This window comes from Haemaphysalis longicornis, unplaced genomic scaffold, assembly GCF_048455015.1.
Source record: "Haemaphysalis longicornis isolate Haplotype H1 unplaced genomic scaffold, Haemaphysalis longicornis Haplotype H1 scaffold_10, whole genome shotgun sequence".
In the NCBI taxonomy this organism is placed as follows: Eukaryota; Metazoa; Arthropoda; class Arachnida; order Ixodida; family Ixodidae; genus Haemaphysalis; species Haemaphysalis longicornis.
This window is the reverse complement of record NW_027526204.1, coordinates 153,001,921-153,027,192: the sequence shown is the minus strand read 5'-3', so window position 1 is coordinate 153,027,192 and position 25,272 is coordinate 153,001,921. Positions and strand designations below refer to the sequence as shown.

The 25,272-nt window shown below is 48.2% G+C and overlaps 1 protein-coding gene across 1 annotated transcript; it reads right to left on the bottom strand.

Moving 5' to 3' along the window:
* Positions 1–1,478: 1,478 nt before the first annotated feature.
* On the bottom strand, positions 1,479–25,272 carry LOC144159682 (uncharacterized). The gene is made up of 6 exons (XM_077691324.1): positions 23,900–25,272; positions 19,577–19,736; positions 17,622–17,763; positions 8,697–8,868; positions 5,201–5,328; positions 1,479–1,821 (listed from the first exon to the last, which is right to left on the bottom strand). The coding sequence occupies exons 1-6, from the start codon at positions 24,092–24,094 to the stop codon at positions 1,698–1,700; spliced, it is 921 nt and encodes a 306-aa protein (XP_077547450.1). The 5' UTR covers positions 24,095–25,272; the 3' UTR covers positions 1,479–1,697.

Below are 25,272 nucleotides of genomic sequence, written 5' to 3'. Positions count from 1 at the left end.
ACGTGGGCGCTGAAAGCGATCAGCTCCGCTGCCATTTCCAAAGCTCCACACCTCTCTAGTGGCGGCGGAAGGGATCAACGACTCCTGGAAAATGGAAGCTATAGTAGACCATCGCTTATTTTTAAGGCAAAATCCTTAGGTGCCTCATCAAACACGAAAAGGGAATGTAGTCGTCCTCGTTGTTCGTCATCAGGAATGCTACCGTAATGGCCGCCGCCGAAAGGGAAAATAAATATATAAAACACATTCATCTTTTCACCGCATTTGAACCCGGGTTTAAAGAGCAAGAGCGCCAATCCGAAAACCTGTCATAAATAAAGCAATAATTATCCTGACGCGAGTACCGTGAAAGGTGCACGTTGCGGAAGGTGAAGAACAAATGCACGTGGGGGACAGCTCCACCTGCGGCCAGCTGGCGCGTGAATTGCGACCAGTTAGCCTGTCAAGAGCAATCCTTGTCAAAACAGGATGAAACTGAAGCGAAGAAAGAGAATCAAACATGACGTAGCACTGAAGAAGTGTCGATAATCACTAGGTTTTCGCCTTCAAAACACGTAAGCAGACTTAAGTTCCCGAGAAATCGTTTATTACACATGCTTTCGGCGAGGTTTTTTGTCAATTCTAACTGCCCAGAATGCAATGTTTGGGCCACCACCACTTGTGTGTGTCCAAGCGCTCACTAGGTGCGTCCCTTGACCCACTGCCGTACACAGGGAGAACGGGGGCACGAGGGGCCGCGCTCCCCATTCCCTATATTTTCGAGCTCATGGGAAATGGGAATAAAAACAAAAACAATGAAAAAACAATAAAATACCTAAACAAACGAGCAATTTAAAATAAAACAATTGCGTGCTTTGAAGGCGAAAGCATGGTCATACTTATCAGACCTTTTGCAGCTACATTGTATTTGCGTCTCTCTCTTCATTTTGGTTTCTCCGTTTTTTTTGCGCGCGAATTGCTTCGACAGGCTCCTTTAAAGCTACGTTGAAGTCGTGTTTCTTTCTACGTTTTTGTTTATTTGTCTTTTGGCGTGGATTAATTCAACAAGTATACCGGTAACGCCCGCCTCAGCTTCCCCAGAATCAGAGTCCTGCGCAGCTGCGGTGCCCCCGCTCTAACCACGTGACGTCCCATTCACGAACCCACCGGCGCCCACTATTCTAAACTTTGGTCCTGTGCTGCAAACGTGCGCGGTAAGCGCATTGAAAAAGCACTCGGCTCCCACTCTGGAGACCGGGGTAGAAAGAATAAAACATTCGAGTTCGTATGGGAATATGAACTCGAATGTATTAGTCTTGGCCGTGGCGGCCAGTTTCTGTACTCGACAACAACAACGACGCGTTTTCGTAGATTGGGGCACCTAATAAATACGTCCAATGAATGGCAGGAAGGTGAATCTTTGAAGAAAAGGCGAGGAAACTGCTGCCCTGTACCGGCAAGTTTCCACTTACCCATCCCATCATTAGAACATGCACCATTTGAAAAGAGGGACGCCCTTTATTGCATGAGAATTCCAAAGACTCATGTTCAGCGAGAATTGTGCTAATTTAATTGACAGATGAGGAATGCGATTAGAAAACGCAGTGGGCAGTGGGCGCGCACTATTTATTTCTTCTATTTTGGTTGCGTCGACTCAGCCAGAGACGATGTGCGATTTGAACCGAATGCTGGCGCAGTCGGCTTACATTTCAGCAGTTCTACGTGGGAAGCTCTGTGGAGTCCCGGATGGTTGCCTGCCGCAGCAGCTTTCGTCTTCGGACCCGCTCGGCATGCTGGTCCTTCTCTCGAAGCTTGAGGACCATCTCCTGCAGCCTCTTCTCTCTGCACACGTGGAAAAGAAGCCAAGGAAGCAGCTTTGCAGACAAGATGACCAGGCGTGCTCAGCAAAATAAATGCACAAGGTTAAAAAAAGTGATAAAAATTATGGACACCGAGGAACCCGTCTGGAGAAGTAATTTGTTTCAGAAAGAGTGCTTCAAAACCTACAAAAGTATAAAAAATGGGATAACAGAAAACGTTGCGCCTTGCACGACCTGAACTCTCAAGTACCGAATTTCTGGAAAACAGCAGGATCGATGGAAGGTTCCCACTTGGCCACTTTCCTGGTGCGTCAATGGTGTGGCACCAGTCCCTACACTGTGGGACTTCCGCATGACTATGGTACGTTTAGCTTGTAAAAAGGGTCCTTTTGTAATATTTCGCGCGTTGGACCTCGGATACGGCCATGTTTGGTGGTATGTTCTGCTGTGTGTCTTGCGCTGTACGTGCATATATTCGCTAGGTTTGGCCAGGCTCAGACGGCATTATGTTTCGGGCGATTGCACTCTGTTCATTTGGCTTATAAGCCTAACCTACAATTACGGTGTACAAAACAAGTACCATAAATTCATCCTTTTCTTGCTGTTAGTGGGCAGAGCCACTGCTTTTTGTCAAAATTGAATGTTAGTGCTAGCCGCCGGCAGTGAAGCCCCACAATGAAGGAAGCTCACATTAACGCGTAAGGGTTGAAGGTAGCGAGGCTCTACGCAACCTTCACGACCATCAGGACGATTTGTCCACAATTGCAGCCGATTTGCTTCTTTTTTGCTGCCGCAAAGACCTTTACTCCATTTGAGGCTATAACGGCGAAGAAGCAAATCAAAATCAAAGGCCCCCGAAGATGCAACGTGTACCTTATCACGTTTTGTTTGGCTAGCAGGAGACGTGATTCCGCTCCTCACAGTCACAGCCGGGTGAGCAAGCTGTTTGACTCTCGGCTACAAACTCACGGTCGTAGCCGAGGGGGTAATACGACTGCCTCTGAATCTACCCGACAGGTTGAAATCCTGCCGGTTCCGGTGATATCTTTTCTTTATACTGAGTTTTGTAAAACGCCGGATCAACGAATTGCTACACCGCGCCACTGTTTAAATATGACTCTTTCCTACCTATCCCACCTCCCCTACACTAGCAGGCGTAGAAGGAAGTAGCAGGCCCAAGATCAATTTCTCAGGCCGACCTCTTCTCCTTTTTGAATAAACATTTTTCTCTCTCCCGGTGTCCGCCTCGAAAAGAGACAATTTACGCCTGCTGGTGGACCTTCCTCTCTTCCTAATTATGAATACATACATACATACATACATACATACATACATACATACATACATACATACATACATACATACATACATACATACATACATACATACACCCGCCGCGGTGGCTCAGTGGCTAAGGCGTGGCGCTGCTGAGCACAAGGTCACGGGTTCGAATCCCGGCCGCGGCGGTCGCTTTTCTGATGGAGGCAAAAAGCAAAAACGCCCGTGTGTACGAGATTTCGGAGCACGTAAAGATCCCCAGGGGGTCCAAATTAATCCGGAGCACTTCACTACGACGCGCCCCATCGCCTGCGTTGCGTCAGCGCGTTAAACCCTACAATCAATCACATACGTACATACATACATACATACGTACATACATACATACTTACGTACATACATACATACATACATACATACATACATACATACATACATACATACATACATACATACATACATACATACATACATACATACATACATACATACATACACGCGCCGCGGTGGCTCAGTGGCTAAGGCGTGGCGCTTCTGAGCACAAGGTCACGGGTTCGAATCCCGGCCGAGGCGGCCGCTTTTCTGATGGAGGCAAAACGCAAAAACGCCCGTGTGTACGAGATTTCGGCGCACGTAAAGATCCCCAGGGGGTCCAAATTAATCCGGAGCACTTCACTACGACGCGTCCCATCGCCTGCGTTGCGTCAGCGCGTTAAACCCTACAATCAATCACATACTTACGTACATACATACATACATACTTACGTACATACATACATACATACATACATACATACATACATACATACATACATACATACATACATACGTATATACATACATACGTATATACATATATACATTGTGGGAACGCGACCTTAGCGCGTTCCCCTTGGTTCGGCTTCGCCACACCGCTTGCTCCTCGCGGGAACTTGCTCGGCAAGACGTCGGCGAGGGGGATCTACCTCCTCGCCGTAGGAGTGTCTTTAAGCCGGCGAGCGTGCGCGGGATGCGAGCTGCGGGGGGGAGTTGGAGCTCGGGAAGCGAGGCGTCAGGACGCGCCTGGTGATCTCCTTCCTTCGAGGATCGGGCAAAAAGGAGGGCGACAATGGCTGCCATCGGTGTCCCAGCGAGGCAAACGCGAGCGCGCTGAGGCGGCGCCCCGGCGATGACTGTTGTCGCGGTGAGTCGAACTTATCGATTCCCTTAAATTGCCCCGGCGAGGAACTAGATCCTCGCCGTCAACCAGCTAGCCTGCATGCTCTTTGAATGTTTATTATTCGGTAATAAATGTCAATGAGCGAAAACACTTGTCGCTTCCTTTGTTCCGGAAAGCCACGGCCCGCCGCGGCTGGCGCGACACAGCGCGCAGCCGCGGGGTGGGAGATAGCTTTCTAGCGGGGCGAAACGAGAAGACAAAGACTGATTAGTGTCTCTCGTCGCCGGTTTCGCTATTGCAGGGAAAAGTAAACCAATCTACTTTAACCCCGCTATTACCCCACAACATATATACGTACATACATACATACATACAACATGCGTACATACATACATGCGTACATACGTACAGCCGGTAAAACGCTTGTCTATAACAGCGATTTCCACTTCAACCAGCTACATCCGAAAACTGCCAAAACATACTCGTTCCAAACATATCGGAGGCAAAAGCGAAGGGCTAAGACTTCAGAATTCCGCAGTAATTTTATTCAAATCCTGCTCCGGCGGGGCAGGATAGGGCTGAGAGTATGAACGCTGTGTTATAGACAAGCCTTTTACCGGCTGTACATACATAGATGCATACATACATACATACATACATACATACATACATACATACATACATACATACATACATACAAACATACATACATACATACATACATACATACATACATACATACATACATACATACATACATACATACATACATACATACATACATACATACACACAATAATACATACATACATACTGTTAAGAAAGATCGCAAGCCTTTAGTTATATTAGTCACCGCTCAGAAGTTTCGGAACCATTCCCTGTAATGACTCGGTTATAACTTAGGACACGGTAACCGTATGTTACCTAGCTAACCAGATTTAAACTTGGGAGTCATTATCATTACCTGCTTTCAACCTTGGAAGCCATTTTGACGACGTGCTTAGTGCTTGTTCCTGATTCATCTTGTTTCTTGGCATTGTTTGCTTCTTCTATGAACGACTTCGCCTTTCTAACTTTTTCTTCGACTTGTTTCTACAGGGAGAAAAAGAAAAACTGTTTGCACCATCACGCATGCACACATGTACAGTCGACTCCCGTTAATACGAAGTTCACGGGGACTGCAAAAAACTTCGAATTGACCGAACTTCCGATTAGCGCAATAACAGCGTTGTTATTAGTCCGCAACACGTCTTAATTCTTGATTTCTTTCAGAATCTCGACTTTCGTCTCCAACTAGAGCGTACGACACGGGTTGCCATGATAGTTGAGACTTACCCTCAAAATCGATGCCTGAAGCGTTTCCCTTTTTTTGAGAACCTCACAACAGGGAAATGCATACGCTGGCGCGCGGCTCAACTGGCCGCCTGCTGCTTTATCAACTGCGCTCTGCGTCAGTTGCGGTGGCGCCGACGTCAATGCAGAACACGGCGCTGTTTTTGCGCTTGAATGTTTTGAATTTTATAGAGAAAGGATAGTCCCCTTGATACTTCTTATTCGAAATAGCATTGAATTAACCGATGTAATGGGTTTTAGCTTCGAATTATCACGCGATTTCTTTTATTGGATTGCCTGGACGAGCACATCACTTCCGATTAACCAAACATTTCAATTAAGCGACTTGAAATTATCGAAAGCCTATTGCAGAAATGCTCTTCGCTGTGTGTTCCCAGATGATCTCTTTTAAGCTCCTCGGAGCACACAGTGAAAGAAAAAAGAGCGAGAGTGTCACGTGAGTGAGGCTTTTGCCAGAGCTATAAAAAAAGAACGTTATGCGTATGCCAACCCGGGCATACTGACGCAAATTGGCCTTGCGGCTCCAATATCCCGAGGTACGCACATTTTATGCCCCACTGGCCTTGCGCAAGAAGGGGCAGTTCATAAAGCATATAGCGTATCTACGAAAATTACACTTCTTTGTAACAGAGCGCAGATGCTGACGTTTTTTTTTGTTTTTTTTTTTGCTGTTGTTGTTGCCATAATTACCTTGCGATCATATAGGGCTTTAAATAGATCCTAAACTACACACAACCATGACGATAATCGAAAATGCCTGAATGAGCAACTGTTCCTGAAACTCACCGCGAAACCGAAGAGTTCCTGCACCCCCTCGTCCGGGGCAGCTCACCCAACGACAGTCTACATGCGGCGTACCACGGTCTTTGCGGCACGCTGGGCTACCTTACCACACGTTACCATAACAGCGAACCCCTCCGAGCTCCCCTCTTGAACAATGATTTCCTGGTAACCATACCTACGGTCTTGGTTAAGAGGTCGGCTGCGGATAGAACGGGCTAGAAATGACGGGGTCTTTGCCGCCGCAGACGCCAAAGCAGCGCTGTGTTTAGTCGGTCCCGACATCCGCAAGTTCCCCTCATGCTTCTGCTGTGCTTTCCTCAGCCTTCCTCCTCGCGTCTCCTTCGCTGTCACCTCCGTGCACCCTCCTCCACACTCCTGGTTGATTCTTTTTCGTCCTCCCCCGTGCCAAAACATCGCTCCCTCAGTTGCGCATACAATGATGGCGACGCACACCCGAAACGCACAAACGGACGCTCACGAAGGATACTTCTGTCCTTATGAACAATAGTGCAATGAAATTTCGTATTTCCTGAAGTCATTTCTTGTTACCGTGAACATTTTGCAGAGTATCCTCTCGACGACCTTGACATGTAATATAAACATAACATAGTCTAAGATTGCCTTTATTATGCTAATAACATAATAGGCCAGGCCACAGAACGTGTTACGATTGAAATGTGCTGAACTATTAGGCTATGGTCCTCTCGAGTTTGTTTAGGTTTTTTATGCCCTCCTAAAATCTTTTTATATTTAGAATGATTTTCGAAGATGAGCAAAGATTGTTGTCAGTTTTGTCGCCGGGAGTGTACAGCCTATTTCAACATCTTTCTTTGCTATTCCCAGTATATTTTGCACCTTTTCTGATTCATCAGCATGACAAAGAGAGAGCTATTTTTATTTCCAAAAGTAGATTCCTGAGTCAATCAAAGTTGCCGGTGAAGTGTAACTCCGGACTCTAATTTTAAGCGAACTTTTAAACGGTCCATCAAGCGTACGTCTCCTTTGTGCCCCTGGCGTGACGAAGAGAGAAAGTTAGTGGAGGGCGTCTTTAGCAGGGCTACCAGATTGTGCGAAAAAACGTCAAATTTGGCGACTTTCGTTTCAATTTGGCTACAAAAAATTCTTGCAGGTTTGCAAAGTTTTGGGCGAGTTTGAATTGACGATTGGAAGGGTTTGGTTGGAGCGTCTGGTAATCCTGGTCCTTATTGGAATGCAGAGGCGCCGGACAAAAAAGGCTCATTTGTTGGCCGGCTAGTTCTCTGGCCTGACTTCCAGACAGATTTCGCTAAGGCTATGTCCACTCGCTTGATGCCCAGCCCTGGGTGCTGGGCCCAAGCTCAGAGCGCCGTTCGTAACACTGCGTGAGCTCACGGTGGCTCGATTGTTTTCACTGTTTTCGGCTGGCGTCATTTGCGCCAGTCATGTGAAGCCAGAACGGGCAAAATTTACAAAGGCGTGCTTGAGTGCGTCTCTATCGAACAGCGAAAAATGGTCGCCATTTGTTTGCCTTTATGGTGGCGTGTGCGTCAGTTTTTTTTTCGTAGGCATTATAGCGGTGCACGAGTACGAACATACCAACTGTGTATCTAGGGCGCTACAATCGTTTAGTCCACATCTAAAAAAATCTTGAGGAAGAACACCTTTCCTATACATTGGCCAAGTATTTTCATCTGATTATGGGGCAGCAATGGACCGCCAAATACAAAGGGGCCTGTCATCTGATTGCTCGAAAAGTCCGGGGAAACCCAAGCACTTCTCATGAGCCCTGAATGCGAAAGCACTTATGTGCAACTGAGTGCTCCTCCAAGTGGGCACGTTGACGGCGCAGCCACCGCGCACTGGTGGATTGGCCGTGAGCTCTTGAAGATAGCTGCCATCGTCCCTGGCCGATCCCACTGAGCATGTATATCACTATTTTGAATGGGTATATTGAGTTCGCAAGTGAAAGAGAAATTGGTGAATCTGCCATGAGCTTCTGCCGACAGCTGTCATCCTCCTTGGCCAATCCCCTTGAGTGGGTACGCGAGAATTGCGGGTGTCACAGTCAAATTGGAATCGGAGAAATGGGCGTGCGCTGGCGGCTTGTGAATGACGTAATTTGCACTGAAGCTAGCGGATATACAGGGAGTTTTTCGAATTGGGGTAACATATGGCACTGCCTTGTTATTACAGACCCTCACCAGAAATTCTGTTGAAAATTCCGATACGAAATCTTGCTAAAACGCCACAAGACACCAAAGTTTTATGTTTTTGCAAGCGCAGAAACAACCCGTTCATTTAAGATATTCGTAAGAGCAGGTTACCATAATATTCCGACTACTCACCTTCCGTCGACATTCGGCTTTTTCAAGCTTGTCTCGAATGCTTTCCTCTGTGACGCAATGCTGGTCTCTCTTTTCATTGTTCTTTTTCTTTCGTTTTTGAAGTAAGGGTGGTAGTTTTCGCACTCCGCCTTTCGATGTTTTGTTCTCGCTTCCTGCAGATACTAGTTCAAACCTAAACAAGGAGGAAATGGCATAATTCTAGCCGCGTTCCATGTAGCTGTATTTTCCGAGCAATTTATTTATTTTTATTTGTTTGTTTAAAAATAACTTAAAGGCTCTATTACGGAGCATGGAGTAAAGCGGTACATAGGAAAAAATGATAGTGGGTAAAACTTGTTGCACATTACAAATCAATACATTGGGACTAATGACAATGATTGCATAAATGACAAAAAGGGGTTACAAAAAAATAGCAAGAATTTAACAGTCGCAAAAAAACGCCATGAACAAAAACAGAATTGAACGAGTTTATACAATGCTATCGAAGTAGATGTATCATTAAATGTTCGCGAAAAGCTGCATGACTACTTAAATTGACAAGTACATCGGCAAGGTAATTCCAGAGGGCTATGGCACGAGGCAAAGCCGATGAATCGAATGAGTTTTTTTTTTTTTTTCAAAGATGCGTGTGATGCTTCGTTGATTGTGTAGTTGTTTAGACATGCGCAATGGTGCTGTTAGTGGGCCGGGTGGTGGTCTGGAAGCGTGAATATATTTATGAAGCAACGAGAGGAGGGAAACTGTGCGCCGTATTTCTAGACGCTGTAATGAAAGGTCGTGTTTTATTTGTGTGATGCTCGAGGGGCGACTGTAAATGCGTGAAATGAACCGTGACGCTCCGTTTTGCACAGATAGCTGGTTAATGAGGTAGGCTTGGAAGGGGGACCATATGGGAGACGCGAATTCCAGCTGCGGGCGAGCAAAGGTTGAGCAAGCTTGTTTGCGGACGTTATCTGGCACGTTTCGTAGGTTTCGACGTAAGTATCCTAGCGTTCTTGATGCGTTTGGAGGCATGTACGTTACATGTGCCAATCCAAATAAGTTTAGAGGTGAGATGTACACCGAGGTATTTATACGAAGATGACCGTGACGCGTTGGAATTACGTAGTAATCAAATGCAACAGTTAATGTTGTTCGACAGAAGGATATTACTTTACTTTTCGATAATTTAAAGTCATTTGCAATGCACCACACCAGTTGTTTATGAGATTAAGGTCTTTCTGGAGAGCAAGGTGGTCATCGGTACTAGTTATAGGTTGGTATAGAATGCAATCATCAGCGCAAAGCCGTATTGAAGAAGAAATATTGGAAGATCATTATTGTAGATTAGAAAAAGCAGTGGCCCCAAGACGCTGCCCTGAGGCACTCCGGAGGTGACGTCGGAAATTGGAGAGGAGGAGTTATTAACCACAGTGAACTTCTGTCGAAAAGACAAAAAGTTACGGATCCAGGGTAATGTTAGCGAATCTAAGCGAAGTTCCGTTAATTTTGAAATCAGACGGTAATGAGGTGCGCGGCCGAATGCTTTAGAAAAGTCCAGAAAAATGCAGTTAGTTTGTAATATATTATCCATATTGAAGTGAAGATCGGTGGTGCATTCGAATAACTGGGTGCCGCATGAAAAACCTCGTCTAAATCCATGCTTAATCTCAAAAAACAAGTTATTGGTTTTAAATTAAGATAGATATGCGAAGAAATTATATGCTCAAGCACCTTGCAGCAAATGCGTGTTAGTGATATGGGGCAATAATTTTCTAGTGAATATTTATTTCCACTTTTAAATAAGGGAACTATTTTAAGTATTTTCCAATTAACCGGCAGTTGTCCGGTTGATAAAGATTGCATAAAAATATGGTACAGGATTTTACTTGATGCTGATGACGTGTTTTTTTTTAATTAAAGATATGTGGCCGACTGCTACTAGCGTCGTTCAACGAAGGTAAAGCACAAATCGCGGGGGAAGCTGCAAAATCACTGTTATGGTTGCTTAATACGCCAGCGTTTGGTGCGTTCTAAATCACCTTGTACCTTGGAACCCTATAATTGTGCGCTGCTCACCCGCATTGATGTATCATACTCGTATACCTCGTATACCAATTTGTTTGAAGTCGTTTGCTGAAACAACAGTGTTGAAGTGCCATTCAATGCACTGCCTTGAAATAAATGCACAGCCTTAAAATTCCTCAATTAAAGATTAAAAGAACATAACTATAACGTAGATTAGGCGATTAGTGGCCACTTAGGCGTCCACTGTCGGGATTGCCGCGGCTGCGCCCGAATTTTTCAAAAAACACAATACATTTTAAAACACAGAGATAAAATAACTAGAGAAATAATTGAAGCCACAGAAATAGAGCACCAAAAAGAAAAAAAATGTGTTAGAGTACCCTCCTTGGCCCTCTCACAGAAAGGGATTAATTTTCTGTCCCTCAGTAGTTCAAGTGTTTGTGGCACATGGCGTCGGTGAAGCGTGACGACCGGTTTGGTTATCTCCACCTTACGTCTTATTTCTGCTTTTCTTGTATTTTTGACTGTCAGCATATATACGTGACAAGCCGAAAAATAAAGTCAGTTGAAAGTCAGCGCTCGTGGTTGTTACTTTCTTCTTCTTGAGTTTGGTCTGTGTTGCGCTGTTCCCCTATTTGTAGCTTTATACCAGCAGACAAACCTTCCTCTGACAGAACAGAATTTTTATGTGCTCTAGAATGCGTCAGCTAAGAGTTATCATATGCGTTAGCAACAACGAACTGAAGCATGTCATTGTTGGTGAAAACCACTCAGAACTGTGGGACATGATTCCCTGGCGTTTTCGAAGGGTAAATTACGGAAGGGGAGCGAAAGATCTGCGCTCATCTGTGCTAATTTCTAAATGCGGGACAACCCTTGCTAGAAAACACCGCTGAATGATTCGCCAGTCTCCACTTCTGTTGGCCAAAAGTGGAATCCTTGCAAGTTGCCAAGTTCTCGAAAAGTGTTCAGCTGCTGCTTTCGACAACAAGGAAGTCACTTCTAGCGAGGGTTCTTCGCTGGTATCACTACACTTTATCCGACAGCTTTGATGTTTCGATTCACCATCATCGTCATCATGATCGTTATCCAGCTGAGTATAGTGCAGTACAGGACGAAGACTTATTCCATACTGCGCCTCCAATACTGCGCCTCCATCACACTGTCACCTTACTTTTTGTCGGGAACCGCGGGGTCGCAGCGCAGCGCAAGAGAGAGAGAGTACCAGCGTGGCAGGCTTTTGGTATCGAACTGCCCGTGCCGTGCTGACTCACCAAGCACACGCAGCTCGTTTCTTTATTCTCCTCGTCTTTCATAGCCGGCGCCAAGGTGCCGGCAAGAGTATCGAGGGCGCTACAGGACCCCCGCTCAGACGGAATGTCGAACTTCAGGCGACGGCGAGGCAGATGGGCGTTGGTGTTGGGGGCGAGCAGTTGAGTGTTTAGGCCTGCGATGTATGAGCGGAGTTCGTTGGCTGGCGTCTCGAGGTAGGCCGGTTTGAGGCGGTCGAACGGGACGACTTCTTCGCGGCAATTCAACAGGATGGTGGCGGACTTCTGCGCCTTGTTAAGGACGCGTTACGGCCCATCGTAGGAGGGAGTAAGAGTCACCTTTATAGCGTCTCGCCTGAGGAAAACGTGTGTCGAAGACGCAAGGTTGGGATTCACAAAGATGCGGTGGTCAGAAGACCGAGGCGGGACCGCTCGCAGGTGCTGCATGCAGTCCTGTAGGCAGTGGAGGTATACGCAAGCGGCTGGGGGGAGGAGGCCGAAGGAACGAACAAGTCACCAGGAAGCCGCAGGGGTGCACCGTAGTTCAGCAGTGGAACAGCCGAGGTCGCGACAAAGGACGGCACGCAGGCCAAGAAGCACTACAGGAAGGTGATCGACCCAGTTCTCTCGATCCAGGCGCGCAGTGAGAGCACTTTTTAGCTGGCGATGGAGCCGCTCAACAATGCTGTTGGCACAGGGATGGTATGCCGTGGTGCGGCAGTGTTAGCGCCAAGCAGGCGGCAGAGGGAAGTGAACAGAGTACATTCAAACTGCCTGCCTCGATCCGTAATAACAATGCCGGGGCAGCCGAAACGGCAAACCCATGCTGAAACGAAGGCTTTTGCGACCGTTTCTGCCGTGATGTCCGGAATGAGCACGGCTTCGGGCCAACGGGTGAAGCGGTCAATCATTGTCAGAATGTAGCGGCAGTCATGGGAGGGAGGAAGTGGTCCGACCAGATTAAGATGGACATGGTCAACGCGACAGCTAGGTGGCAAAAAAGGCTGCGTGGGAGTATTCATGTGGCGGTTCACCTTGGCTGTCTGACAATCGAGGCACGAACGGACTCACTGGTGGACATCAGTGTTAATGCTCTGCCAGGCGTACCGCTGTGTAACGAGGCGCTGAGTGGCTCGGATGCTGGGGTGGCAGATTTCGTGGAGCGATTGAAAAACAGCACGACGAAAGGCAACCGGAACGAAGGGTCGGGGCGCCGCGGCTGACATGTCACACCACAGTGAGCCAGGCACGAACGGATGGAATGAACGGACGGAGGGAACCCGGGTAGTCCCGCAGTGCTTGCAGCTCAGGGTCTTCAATCTGCGCCTGGGCTAGGCGTTCCCAGTCCACAATAGATGCAGCACTACAGATGGAAGTAATGCGAAAAAGCGCGGCAGCAGTCTTGTTGTCGGTACCTTTGATGTGGCGAATGTCCGTCGTGAATTCCGAAATATAGGCGAGCTGACGGAGTTCACGTGCGACGTACTTGGAGGAGTTCGTACTGAAAACGTACGCCAGAGGCTTATCGTTCGTAAGAACGTGAAAGGACTGGCCCTCCAAAAAGTGCCGGAAGTGCTGGATGGTGGCGTAAATGGCGAGCAGCTCACGACCAAAAACGCTGTAGCACGTCTCGGCAGGTTGGAGCTTCCGAGAGAAGAAACCCAGCGGGTGCCACTCGGAGTCGATTCTCTGCTGGAGAACAGCGCCGATTGCAACGCTGGGAGCATCCACCATGATGCGAGTGAGAACGTCGGTTTTCGGGTGGATGAGAAGCACCGAATCGGCAATGGTTTGTTTAGCACCGTTGAAAGCGGCTTGAGCTTCGGGAGACCAGGAAACGCGGATGAGGAGCTCCTGGTTGTGCGAAGAAGCTCAATCAGTGGATGCAGAAGCTCGGCGCAGTGGGGTATAAAGCGTCGCGAGAAATTCACCAGGGCCAGGAAATCACGAAGCTGGCGGAGGCTGGTAGGTTCTGGAAAGTCGTTCACGTCTTGAACATGAGAGGGTAAAGGGCGAATTCCCTGCGCCGAGACGTGATGGCCCAGGAACTCGAGCTCGGAAGACCCGAAGACGCATTTATGGGCGTTGACAACCAGGCCAAATTGTTGAAGGCGTTGAAAGAGTTCTCGGAGCTGACGCTCGTGATCTTGTGGCGTAGGACTCACGACGAGGATGTCGTCAATGTACGCAAATACAGCCGGAAGGCCGCGCGTCACCTCGGCAATGAACCTTTGAAATGTTTGAGCTGCGTTGCGTAGCCCAAAGGGCATTCCCACATACTCAAACAAGCCGAAGGGTGTAGGGATGGCCGTCTTCGGGATATCGGCAGGCTCGATGGTAATTTAGTGATACGCCTTGACAAGGTCCACTTTGCTAAAGATTTTGCACCCTTCCAAGTGGCTTGTGAAATCCTGGATGTGGGGTAGGGGATGCTGTCGTGGACAGTCTGAGCGTTGAGCGCCCGGTTATCGCCGCACGGAGGCCAGTCTACACTCTTCTTGGGAACGGTATGCAGTGGAGACGCGTGGTTGCTGGAAGATGGGCGGATAGTACCGAGTTCCAGCATGTGCTCTAATTCACGTTTAGCAGTCGCCAGACGCTCACTGAAGAGGCGGCGCGGCCGAGTTGGGACTGGTGGACCACGCGTGACGATGTGGTGGGTAACGCTGTGCCTGGGCGGCTGCTTTAAGTTTCAGGGTCTCGTAACCTCAGGGAAGTCTCCGAGGATTCTTGCATACGGGCATGAGGGAATCAGCGACCGGATGCCAGTTGGAGCGACAGTAGACAGTACGCTCAGGATGGAAAGGCGCGGTTTGCTGTAAATCAGGCGATGGTGACGCATACTGACATCTATGCCAAGATGGGTCAGGAAATCGGAGCCGAGGATGGGCTGATTGACGTCGGCTACTATGAAGACCCACTGGAATGTGCGCCGCAAACCAAGGTCGAGGGTGAGGGACGCAGACCATACGTGGCGATGGAGGTAGAGTTCGCTGCACGCAGCGTAGGTCCAGGTGACTTAGCCCTCACTCACACAGCCGTCACCTTCTCCGTAACGGCACCGTCACGCCAAGAAACCGCGACGGAGACGTAAACAAGTAGCGTTCGTACTGGAGCTCTCCGTCAGATTACAGGGTCGTCTGCCCAGTGATCAGTTTAGCCTACAATTGAACGTTTTCTGAAAAGTAAAGAAAATGGGTTGTGCTCAGTTTTAGCTAAATTTAGCCGTAAAAATTTGTTTTCTGATTAGCTGGTTAAGCGCGGGGCATGGTCCCGTCACGTTGACGTGACGAAAGCGTAGAGCTCGGCCTCCCGTCACCGTCCCACCGTTTTCGGCAAGAAATCGGCCGAAAAACGGCGCCTATGACGGAAGACGGTGACGTGACGGTGACGTGACGGGGTGAAAAACGGCTGTGGGAATGAGGGCTTAGAAGTACACTCATCCTTGGTGGCTGGTAATACACTGACCTCAGCACCCGTGTCTACAAGGAAGCGCCAACCATAAATGCGATTCATGACCAGGGAAAGGCGGCCACGTTGTAAGGCGAGGTCACATGCCGCCATCAGTGACCTCGCGTCGCGTTTCCCGACCAGCTGCATGGGGAAGTGCAGTGACGGGCGCGGTGCTGGAAAGTGCGATGGTACCAGCAGATAGACGAGTTTCGAGGGCTGCGCGAGCAAGAACCGCCCGGGGAATACGAACGACGGCTACGACGTGGGGAGGAGCCGCATTGGCGATCAGAGGACGTCCGAAGCGCTTCAATGGAAGCGGCGAGTTGATCTATCCGAGTCTCTAAGCGGGACACGGCCGATGACTGTTGTCGAAGCGAGGGTGGCGACTGAGGGAGAAGTCACGTCGTGAACTCTATCAGCAAGCTCGGCGGCTCGATCGAGGGTCAAGTTCCCTGCAGCAGCTAAAACGATGCGAGTGGACTGTCGCAAGCGCTGCAGAAAGAGCTCCTTTAAAAGCACGCCGTTAGAGTCCACGTCGCTCGCGCCGACGAGCCGTCGCATGGTGTTAAGCAGCTGGGAAGAGCGGCGATCTCCAAGCTCTTCGTGGGCGAGCAGGTGCCGGAGGAGCGCGCTCTCGGACGCCGTGGTTCGGTCCAGAATACTCTGCTTGAGCCGCTGGTACGGAGCACCGATGACGTCTGCCACTTCATCAGCCATTCCAGGAGGCAGGTTGCAAAGCAAGCAGCGAAACTCAGTAGTCTCCAAGATGACGCGGTGCCGATCGAAGACGGCTTCGACCTGGGCGAACCAAACCTGCGGGTTCTTGCGCCAGAAGGTGGGCAGACGGAGCTGTATGACTGCGACGTCCGGCGGCCGCGAGGAAGCGTCAGGCAAAAGAGGGCCCGAGGGCGCAAGGTTGCTGGGGTCGGTCACATCTTAGTCCGGGTCACCACTATCGGGCACCGCGGGGTCGCAGCGCAGCGCAAGAGAGAGAGAACCAGCGTGGCAGGCTTTCGGAATCGAACTGCCCGTGCCGTGCTGACGCACCAAGCACGCGCAGCTCGTTTCTTTATTCTCCTCGTCTTTCGCGCCGGCTCAGAGCACCGACGAAAGGGCGCTACATTATCATTGACTATGTTATCTTGCGGGAAATCTACTTCAAAAAAGCTTTAAAACAAACTTTCAATTACCTGTAAACTGTCTATAAAAGCGTTACAGCGTGTTCCGGTGAATTTGCAACAACGCTATGGTATTTGGGTGCGTTGCGAGCCGCGCGAATTTTCATTTTCCGTGCTTGCACTAGCTTACATCGAGGACGCAGTGTAAGAACCTAACACAGCGAAAAACGGTCCACGAGTGACCTTTTTGATAGCTGTAATTTGGCAGGATTTCTTTCAATACTACAGTTTATAAAGCAGACATTATGTTATTATACTGTTTGTGCTGTTTTATGTACGCGTTACTTCAGCTCATTTTCCTTTCGGGCTCTTGTTTTATTATCCTTAAAGCCTTAGTTATGTTTGAACGGGCCTGCTTATATGTAGTCTAGGATGTAAGGTCAGTAGCTTCCTATAGCGCGGTCAAAGTAGCAACTACTACTCAAGGGATCGACAACACCACAGTCAAGATTGTGGAGGGATGTTCAGGAATTTACTACCCTGAACAGGGGGTACTCTAAGTCGCTTTTCAGTGACATTTCAGTAATCGCCAAATATGATAGCCGAATGGCCCGGGAAACTTCAGGTGCAGCGGAGGTAGCGTACGCACGGGAAAAGTGCGTGTGTCTGTTGTCAGCATATCGCTTTAAAAAAAGATATTGGCTATTTACCACGCACGGGTTTTCAACTCTCAGTGCTGCTTGTTGAACTTGGTTGGGATGCGTTTCATTGCACTTTTACAGTTTCTGAGTTTACTACAACCGCTTCTGCAGTATTTGATCTCTATAAATCTCTGTTTGAAGTTAGCGCCTGTGCTTGTGCTCGTTCTTGCCGCAACTCTCGTCCCTGTATATTCAGCAGCGCTGGGCATGAATTATCCCGACCACCAGCCTGATTGTGCCCTCTGAAATGCCTTAAATCCGTATGAATGTTTAAGTTTTTTAAAAGGGAACAAGCATAGCTAGGTGCCATAAAATTCTCTATTACGAAGTTCCGGGCCACCAGACTGCCCCAAATGGCGAACTTGCAGCACGTACGCCAGTCCGCCGGACGCCTTGCTCTCGGGGCGCAGGACAAGTCCCTCGTTCCGCAGCTTGTCCAGGATGACTTCCTGCTCGTGTCGCTCCCGGTCCTTGCCGCTCATGCGCCGTGGGCACTGCTTGCCTTCAACCACCAGCTCTGTTAGAGCGAGAACCCCGGGAGCATCAGTGTGGCTAGCTAAATTCACCCCTCAGAGCAACTCGAGGGGGATTTTGCATTAGTGATGCCCTGCAGGCCTGATGTGTGCTGTTGTGGTCTATGTTACGAGCTAATTTTGGGCCATGTATGCACACAGATCAGGCTAGTTGTTAACCGAACATAAAACTACCCCTCTTCGATTTATACACTTCTCTGAACCCCCGCAACGTTACACCTCACCTATTTTTAGCCATTTCCAAGTTAATGGTGCTTTTCGGTTAACATACAACAGGGTGAGCGTATTTCAAGGTACTCGGTAATCAAGACCACTGGTTTCAGTTAGCACGTCTGTCGTCTCCGTGCTCCGCGGACTAGCTTCGTTCTTAAGGTTAAAGCAGTGATAAGCAATTTACAACTTTGGAGGAGAATTTATGGCTGACACCTGATTTAATATACAACTGTTGTTGTATACGTTACTACTGTTGGAAACTTCGGGAACACTGCCTCAATAGTAGAAAATATTTGGTTCATTCTTTTTCCTATATGCGGAGCAAACCTTTTTGATTATTTCATACTTGAAATATCTTCCAAGAATTTTGGCTTTACGGTGCACGATACCATTTCGGAGCTACTGAAACATGACGAACACGAATAATTTCGCACCCCCATATCAAGTGGTTCAGTGTCTAAGGAATTGCGAGCACGACGTCGTGGGTTCAATTCCCAACGGCCGTTCTTCTAGCGTGGGCGAGAAACAAAAACGCAGACATGTGCAAATTTTGACGCATGTTAAAGGGATCCTGCAACACTTTTTCCAACTTTTTTTGAAATCTCAAATGCTTGCAGAACGTAGTCACCCAAGACACCCAGTACTTATATTAGGTGGTCGCAAAGTGCTTCAGCCAAAAATTACTGCTCTGTGCTCATCAGATAATTTGGAAACTCGCTCAAAATATCTTTCTCTCTTTCTCTGTCTTGACGTTCTTCGACGGCCCGAATTAGGTCACCAAGGACATGCAGCGGCTGTTGGCCGGTTTTCCTTCAGTTGCCGAAATTAACGCTTTTCGATAGCAATAAAAAAAATAAAGCCACAGAAACGAAGCAGGAACGGAAGGCGTATCTGGTGCGACGAGCAAATCACGCAGTGCCGCTCCGTGCTGGCGATAACCCAAGCTTTCGCAGTGCTTCCAGACGCGAAGGAAAGGGTGAAAGCGTTTAACGGAAATGGTGCAGGGTCCCTTTAAAGATACAGTGTGACCCAAATGAGCCCGACAACTACGGCGCGTCTCATCCCTCGGGTGTAGCTTCAACGAGTAAAATCCCAGCTCGAGTTTTCTGCCTCTATATCCGCGAAAAATCTTTACAAGGTTGTGATATGCTCAAACACAAACCACTGGCCAGGTAATACACAACTCCCAACCACGAGGTATGTATACCCGGAAGGAATATTGCTTACCAACGTTGGTAGGCTACGCTGGCATGTTTGTATCTCTGACTAAATCCGATCTCTCCACTGGCTGAGAAGTCAGCTCTTTCATCTTAAACCAGCGTTCCTATACAGGCACAACCAGTACTTTCTATGATTAAACAGAAGGTCCGACGTAACATTGTCTATGAATTTAACTGAATGGAGTAAAGTAAGTTACGAAAGCTTAGTTCTCGAACCCAAACAAAAATATATTTTGTACTCATCGCCACTTTCCTTTTTTAAACGTAATTCAGGGGAGGGCGCAGTTATTTATCTTCTTTCCAGGGTCTCCTCTCAATACCCGCTTGGTGGTCGCGGCTCCGCGAAGGCACACAGTGGGCTCACCGATGTCTTCGCGTGGCTCGAACTCCAACTCCACTGCGCGCACTTTCTCGGGCGCCGATAATTCGGTCACAACGTCGGCGTACTCTTCGTCCAGCTCGTACACCCCGGAGTCCGGGCTCTGTGGCAGCTGTCCAGTCTGGGGCCGAGGCGTGGGCGTGCGCTGTAAGTGGCAGGGAATGAACGAGTGAGAATGGTTTTCAGGGAACGGAAGGCTCAGAAACAACTTAAAAAATCAAAGCCCATTTCTGAAGAGAAACATGGGTAAAACGCGAAGCTTTCTCCTATCCCCCACCATATCTACCTCACGCATTGTTACGCCACCTGCAACTTTTGCCCCCCAGCGCGGCACCCTGTACCATCTGGTCTGGGAATGCCAACAATCCCCATCCCACGTACGAGCAGTGGGTGGAACGGCGGCTGTCCAGCTCGGACCTCTCGAGCCAGCGCATGCTAATAGAGGGGGTACGGGCAGCTAGCAAGGACTAGGAAATCCCGGCTGAGCGCACGCCCCTCCACGGGGCCGGTGAGCTCACCATCTTGCACCAAGCTCGAAAGTAACCATCTCTCTCTCTCTCTCTCTCTCTCTCTCCATCCATCCATCCATCCATCCATCCATCCATCTATCTATCTATCTATCTATCTATCTATCTATCTATCTATCTATCTATCTATCTATCTATCTATCTATCTATCTATCTATCTATCTATCTATCTATCTATCTATCTATCTATCTATCTATCTGTCTATCTATCTATCTATCTATCTATCTATCTATCTATCTATCTATCTATCTATCTATCTATCTATCTATCTATCTATCTATCTATCTATCTATCAATCAATCAATCAATCAATCAATCAATCATGCAACCTCAGTCATAGCCAAAGTCAAAATCTACAGTGCGTCGACCGTGTCGGAATGGCGCCATCAGGTAAACGTCGGCTTCATAACGCGAGGGATGCCGGTTCGATTCTGACTATGGGAAGCATTTTTTTTTCTTATCTAAAGAAAGCTTCCCATTTCATCATCATCATAATCATAATCATCATGTGCCCTCCCGTTGTCTTAAGTTGGCTGCTTTCCTGCAGTGCGTTTTCGTGTTGGCGCCGCCGATGAGCCATAGAAACCTTCGCTTTAGAGCATTTAGTTAGGGAAAATGAGACGAAGGCAAAGAAAGATGCCCACCGGGCACGCAGGTGCAAACCTGGCCCGCAATGTTAGATGATGGAGGACACATTGGATGCTCGCGCACAGAAAAGGTCTCACGAGCGCTTGTATAGACACGGGTATACGGAGATAGGGGCAAAAGAAGTATCCAAAAGTGATGCCTTGATACATAAGACCGAGCGCTTAAGGAAAACTTTATTTACAAGTTACGTAATGAGAGCTAATGACGTTCATGCATAACAGGCTTAGGAAGCTCGGTCCCTGATCACGCTGCACAAGAGTACCCGATTTTTCTTTTGCGTGCTACTGTACGAAAATTTCATTTCGTGAGTGCGCGTCTCACCAGGATTTTCGCCAGTGCGAAGCACAGGCAGCGTCATATTCACCCTCAACATGTTTTAAAGGTTATCTGCAGGACGATGTGCTCACACGGTCCCCAAAATGCTATGATGGCGCTATCAAAATACATCGTGTGCGCCCGAATTTTAATACCTCCTCCGTCCGCATAGTCATTTGCCCTCGCCAACTTCTAATCCCGTACCAAAACGGCAAATTGGGCTTGTTGGTAATTATTTATATCGGAAGAAACCAGCTCACAAAAGCGCACACGAGAAGAGGAAGGCACAAACAGGGCGCTGCCCCCGCAATCCAGCGACCGTCCCTCGGTCTCCGTTCTGTTACCCCGTAAAACCAATTCTCCCAAATCATGCCCGGTTCCATTCGGCTTATTGCTATCAAATTCAAACAGGAAGCATTCCAGGTCAACCTAAATGAACACTTATTCCCTGAGGCATTGCAGAAAATTTTCCTAAATTGATACCTTGATATTCATCAAAGCAGATCAGTCGTTAACAATATTTTCTACCTCATAAACAATCTGTGGTGCAAAATCTAGCTTGATCCATTTGAGGTCTCTGTAGAACCGTTTTGCAGCTAAAACAAACTTTCAGCTTTTGTTAGCGACTCGCCATTTTTAGTAATAGCTCTCTCACTAGTAAAAATTTTCACTTCCGCCTGCATCCCACAATCATTCAGGCATGGTGTTTTTGTATATTCCAGCAATCCTGCATTATACTTGCTTCGAAAAGCCATACGTTGAGCAAAAAAAGGCGGCCCTCAGCAAACTCGCCAGTTTTTCACAGCGCAGTGGCTGCACAGAAGAGATATTACGTAGCATTGAAAGCGCGATAACCAGTGCAAGACCAAATGTCGTGCATGAAATGTGCCCATCCATCAAGGACTGAATGATAGCCTTCCGACGCCCCTCTGCCCTGTCATCTCAAGGATTATCCGGATTACCGACGCTGCTTAGGGGCCGTAAGCCCCCCAGAAATGTGTCGGAATCTCGGATCATGCCCTTTTGCTCCCGTGGACATTACAGATCAGTTCAAAAGCAAGTATCACTTGCGAGCACCGCTTCTGGGGTTTAATAAAGCCCTTGAAGAGTTCTAACTGGAATATAAAAGTACACATTATCAATGCACAAAGCCCTCTAACGGTGGAAAATGAAAAAAAAAATAAAATTAATTGAAGTCTTTCGAAAACAACCTGAAACCTGGGCTGTACACTATCCATGCGCGTGTCCCACCAAGGCATATGCGTGACATTGTCATAATACACTAAGGCTAATTAGCTATGAATTAACATTCTACGTATATAAATAAAAAAAGACACTCTGTTCATTTCATTTTCTTTCTTTGTAAGGTTGAAGTCCCCTGAATCTTGGAGCCGTGAAATTATCCTGTACGAGACTAATAAAATCGTCGAACACGACTGCCTGCCTTGTCTGAGCATTTAAAACTTTTGAACTCAATGTTTCCAATCAAGCTAGCAGTAACATTTCTCACTCTCATAACAGCTGTGTGCCTGCAACCGTTACGGGGGCCATTTGCAAGAGGCATGCCCTTGGTGACTGGCAAACTCGACGTCACAACCCAGTAGTTGAAGACGTCTCACTTATTCAGCAAATGTAAGATAGATGTTGCGAGTCATGTTGCGAAAAATCTCAGCCTTATTGAACTCCTGTGCAAGGCGTGGTTATTAATTGTTTTTTTTCTGAACAGCCTTGAATGCAAATTGTATTTCACGAGTTCTTACCAATACGGCCTTGGTTTGCGAGTTCAACATGTGTGCTCCGCTAATGCCAGTAGTGTGTAACGTTATGAGGACGACCGCTACGCCTAATGGACCTCGAGCTCGCACGTGAGGCCACGCCCCTATGCCTACTGAGAACCTCTTGGTGGAGTCAGTTCAACATTTACCTGAGCCGATGAGCTTGACGTTGAGCTGCTTGGATGTGCGGCTCAGGAGTAAAAACATGTTGCCTTGTGATTGCATGCTTGACGAGGTTGGCGGCATAGCACTGACTCCACCCTCTTTTACCTGCCACCATGTCTTTTTAATCCATGCAGGTAGGGGGAGTGAGCTTGAAACTAAATAATAAAATGCCGTAAAGTGTTTCGTGTTGTACCTCGACACCAACGCAATTCTGAGTAATCGTGCGCCCGTCCCCTTTTCTGCGCTTAAGTAGTCCTCCCAAGTCACCTTAGAATCGTTGGGTTTACTGGTACGTAATAACGCACAAAGACACAGTTAGGCCGAATGAATCAAATGTTTTTGTGCTTTATGAAATAGTTCCGACATTACGTTGGATGCCCGGCTGTTTATTTCGGCTTCAACTTTACAAGAGAGACGTACACATGAAGCAGACATTTTGGTATAAGGTGCAGCAGTGTTTGTCTGATGGCGTTTCTTTTTGTTTTTTTAGGTTATTACGGCGCAGCCGGAAAGATAAGGAAACCGCCTATGCCATCCTAGCTGCTGCCCATATCCATGTTTAGTTTACCATGCTGACGGGCCGAAGAGCCGACGTCGGAAAATTAATTTGGACACAATCCGTATGCGTCAATAAAGAACGTAAGCCTAGCCGTCGCGACCATGAATGACGAATATTTCCTCGAGCATTCTGGTTTTTCCCCATCCTTAGCAGAGGCCATAATTCTGGTTGGTGTGTTATTTCTAAATAAAATAATTGCGCAAGGAAGGGGAGACGCGGACGAAGTGAAGACGGACACACACGGCGCAATTATTTTGTTTAGTTATGGAGTACCAACACGCCCAGGGTGATACCCTTTTATTTCTAGTCAACGTTTACCTGAAAAGGCTGGCCAGTGTCTTCTTTCCTTTCCTCGCTGCCGTCCACGCAACCGTCGGCGGAAGCCTTGTCTTCATCCCCACCTTTGGGGGTCGTCAGCACCGGTGTCGTGGGTGCTGAGCCGGTGTCCTTGACAATCACACTTTCTGCCCTTGGCACACTGGACGAAACACGCGTTGAAGGCACACAGCCCATGCGAAATCCGCCTGGCGATGCCGCTTTCCCACCGGGACGCAAATGGCGTGCTTCACACAGGCTTGTACTATCGCCGGCTTTCACGTGCAGACAGCCGCAGCAACTGTTAGCCAGCCGCTAGATGACGGATGAGAGACTAAAATGTGTGCCTAGCTGCTTAGTGCCCCACTACGAAAGCATGACCATTTAAGGAAGAAAGGATGCGCTCACATCAAGTCCCGAGTTCCCTTAGGTTGCTTATGAGCGGCAACTAGCGCAAGGCCTGCAGAACTCGCCCTCGGGCCATACTTCGTGCTGAGCTAACGGTCCGGAGGAGTCCTCATCGTGGCGGAGAGGGGCTTCCTCCTTATATAAGCAATTATCGCATCCTAACAAGTTCTTGAAGTGTAGCTCCCTTGTTTTACAACGCAGCAGACGTAACGCTGTTCTAAGGGAAGTGACCACTTGAGTAGCTGGTCGACGATTTACGGTGCCAAATCCACAACCAAGAGACGCCGAAACCAGGCTTATAAATTGTGGAATACAGTGCTTCTTAAAGTACGCAAAAAACTGAAACTCTATCTACCATATGCATTCGTTTGCAGTGATCGTCGAAACAAAAGTGCCTTGAAGGTGTTATTGCGAACCAAACTCAGCGTGCCTACAAGATGAACGCACTAGGCCTGATCAATCGTCTTTGGGACGAAACGGTTCTCTTCAACACGTGGTTGCAACAAACTGCCCAATCACTCCGCGCGCAGTAAGTGGTAGCGGCCCTCAGTGGGCACCATGCCGACTGGCGTGACTGGCGCGCTTGCACAGGCCATCGGGCCAACGAAGTATTCTAGAATTCTCGCATGCGCGTCCAAGCCAAACACTGTTGCACGAGGAGGCAGTTTGCCGCCCGGGAGGAGAGAGTTCAGCGCCGCGGGGACATCGATTCGTCGACCCGCTTTGCTAACTCGCCGTCCGAAGGAAGCAGAGGAGGAGGCAGCCTGTCGATTGCAAAGCTTTGTTGTTCTCCCCACATCATCGTTTTCCATGGAAACTGCTACGCCGCTTACCGCGCGCGGGAGAGAGGGGAGGACCTGACGAATTTGGTGCGTGGTCAATATGTTTTTCCCCCGCACGAGTACGTCATCGGTCCGCGACGATTGATCGAGAGGCCCGTTCCCTGGGCGCACGCTCATCTCCCCCTA

Excerpts from the sequence above, each read along its gene's own strand:
- LOC144159682 (XM_077691324.1), bottom strand. The coding sequence starts at position 24,094 with ATGGGCTGTGTGCCTTCAACGCGTGTTTCGTCCAGTGTGCCAAGGGCA. Across the intron at positions 17,764-19,576 it reads CGAGCCACGCGAAGACATCG|AGCTGGTGGTTGAAGGCAAG; the intron begins GTGAGCCCACTG and ends TCGCTCTAACAG. Across the intron at positions 8,869-17,621 it reads AAGGCGTCCGGCGGACTGGC|GTTTGAACTAGTATCTGCAG; the intron begins GTACGTGCTGCA and ends CTCCTTGTTTAG.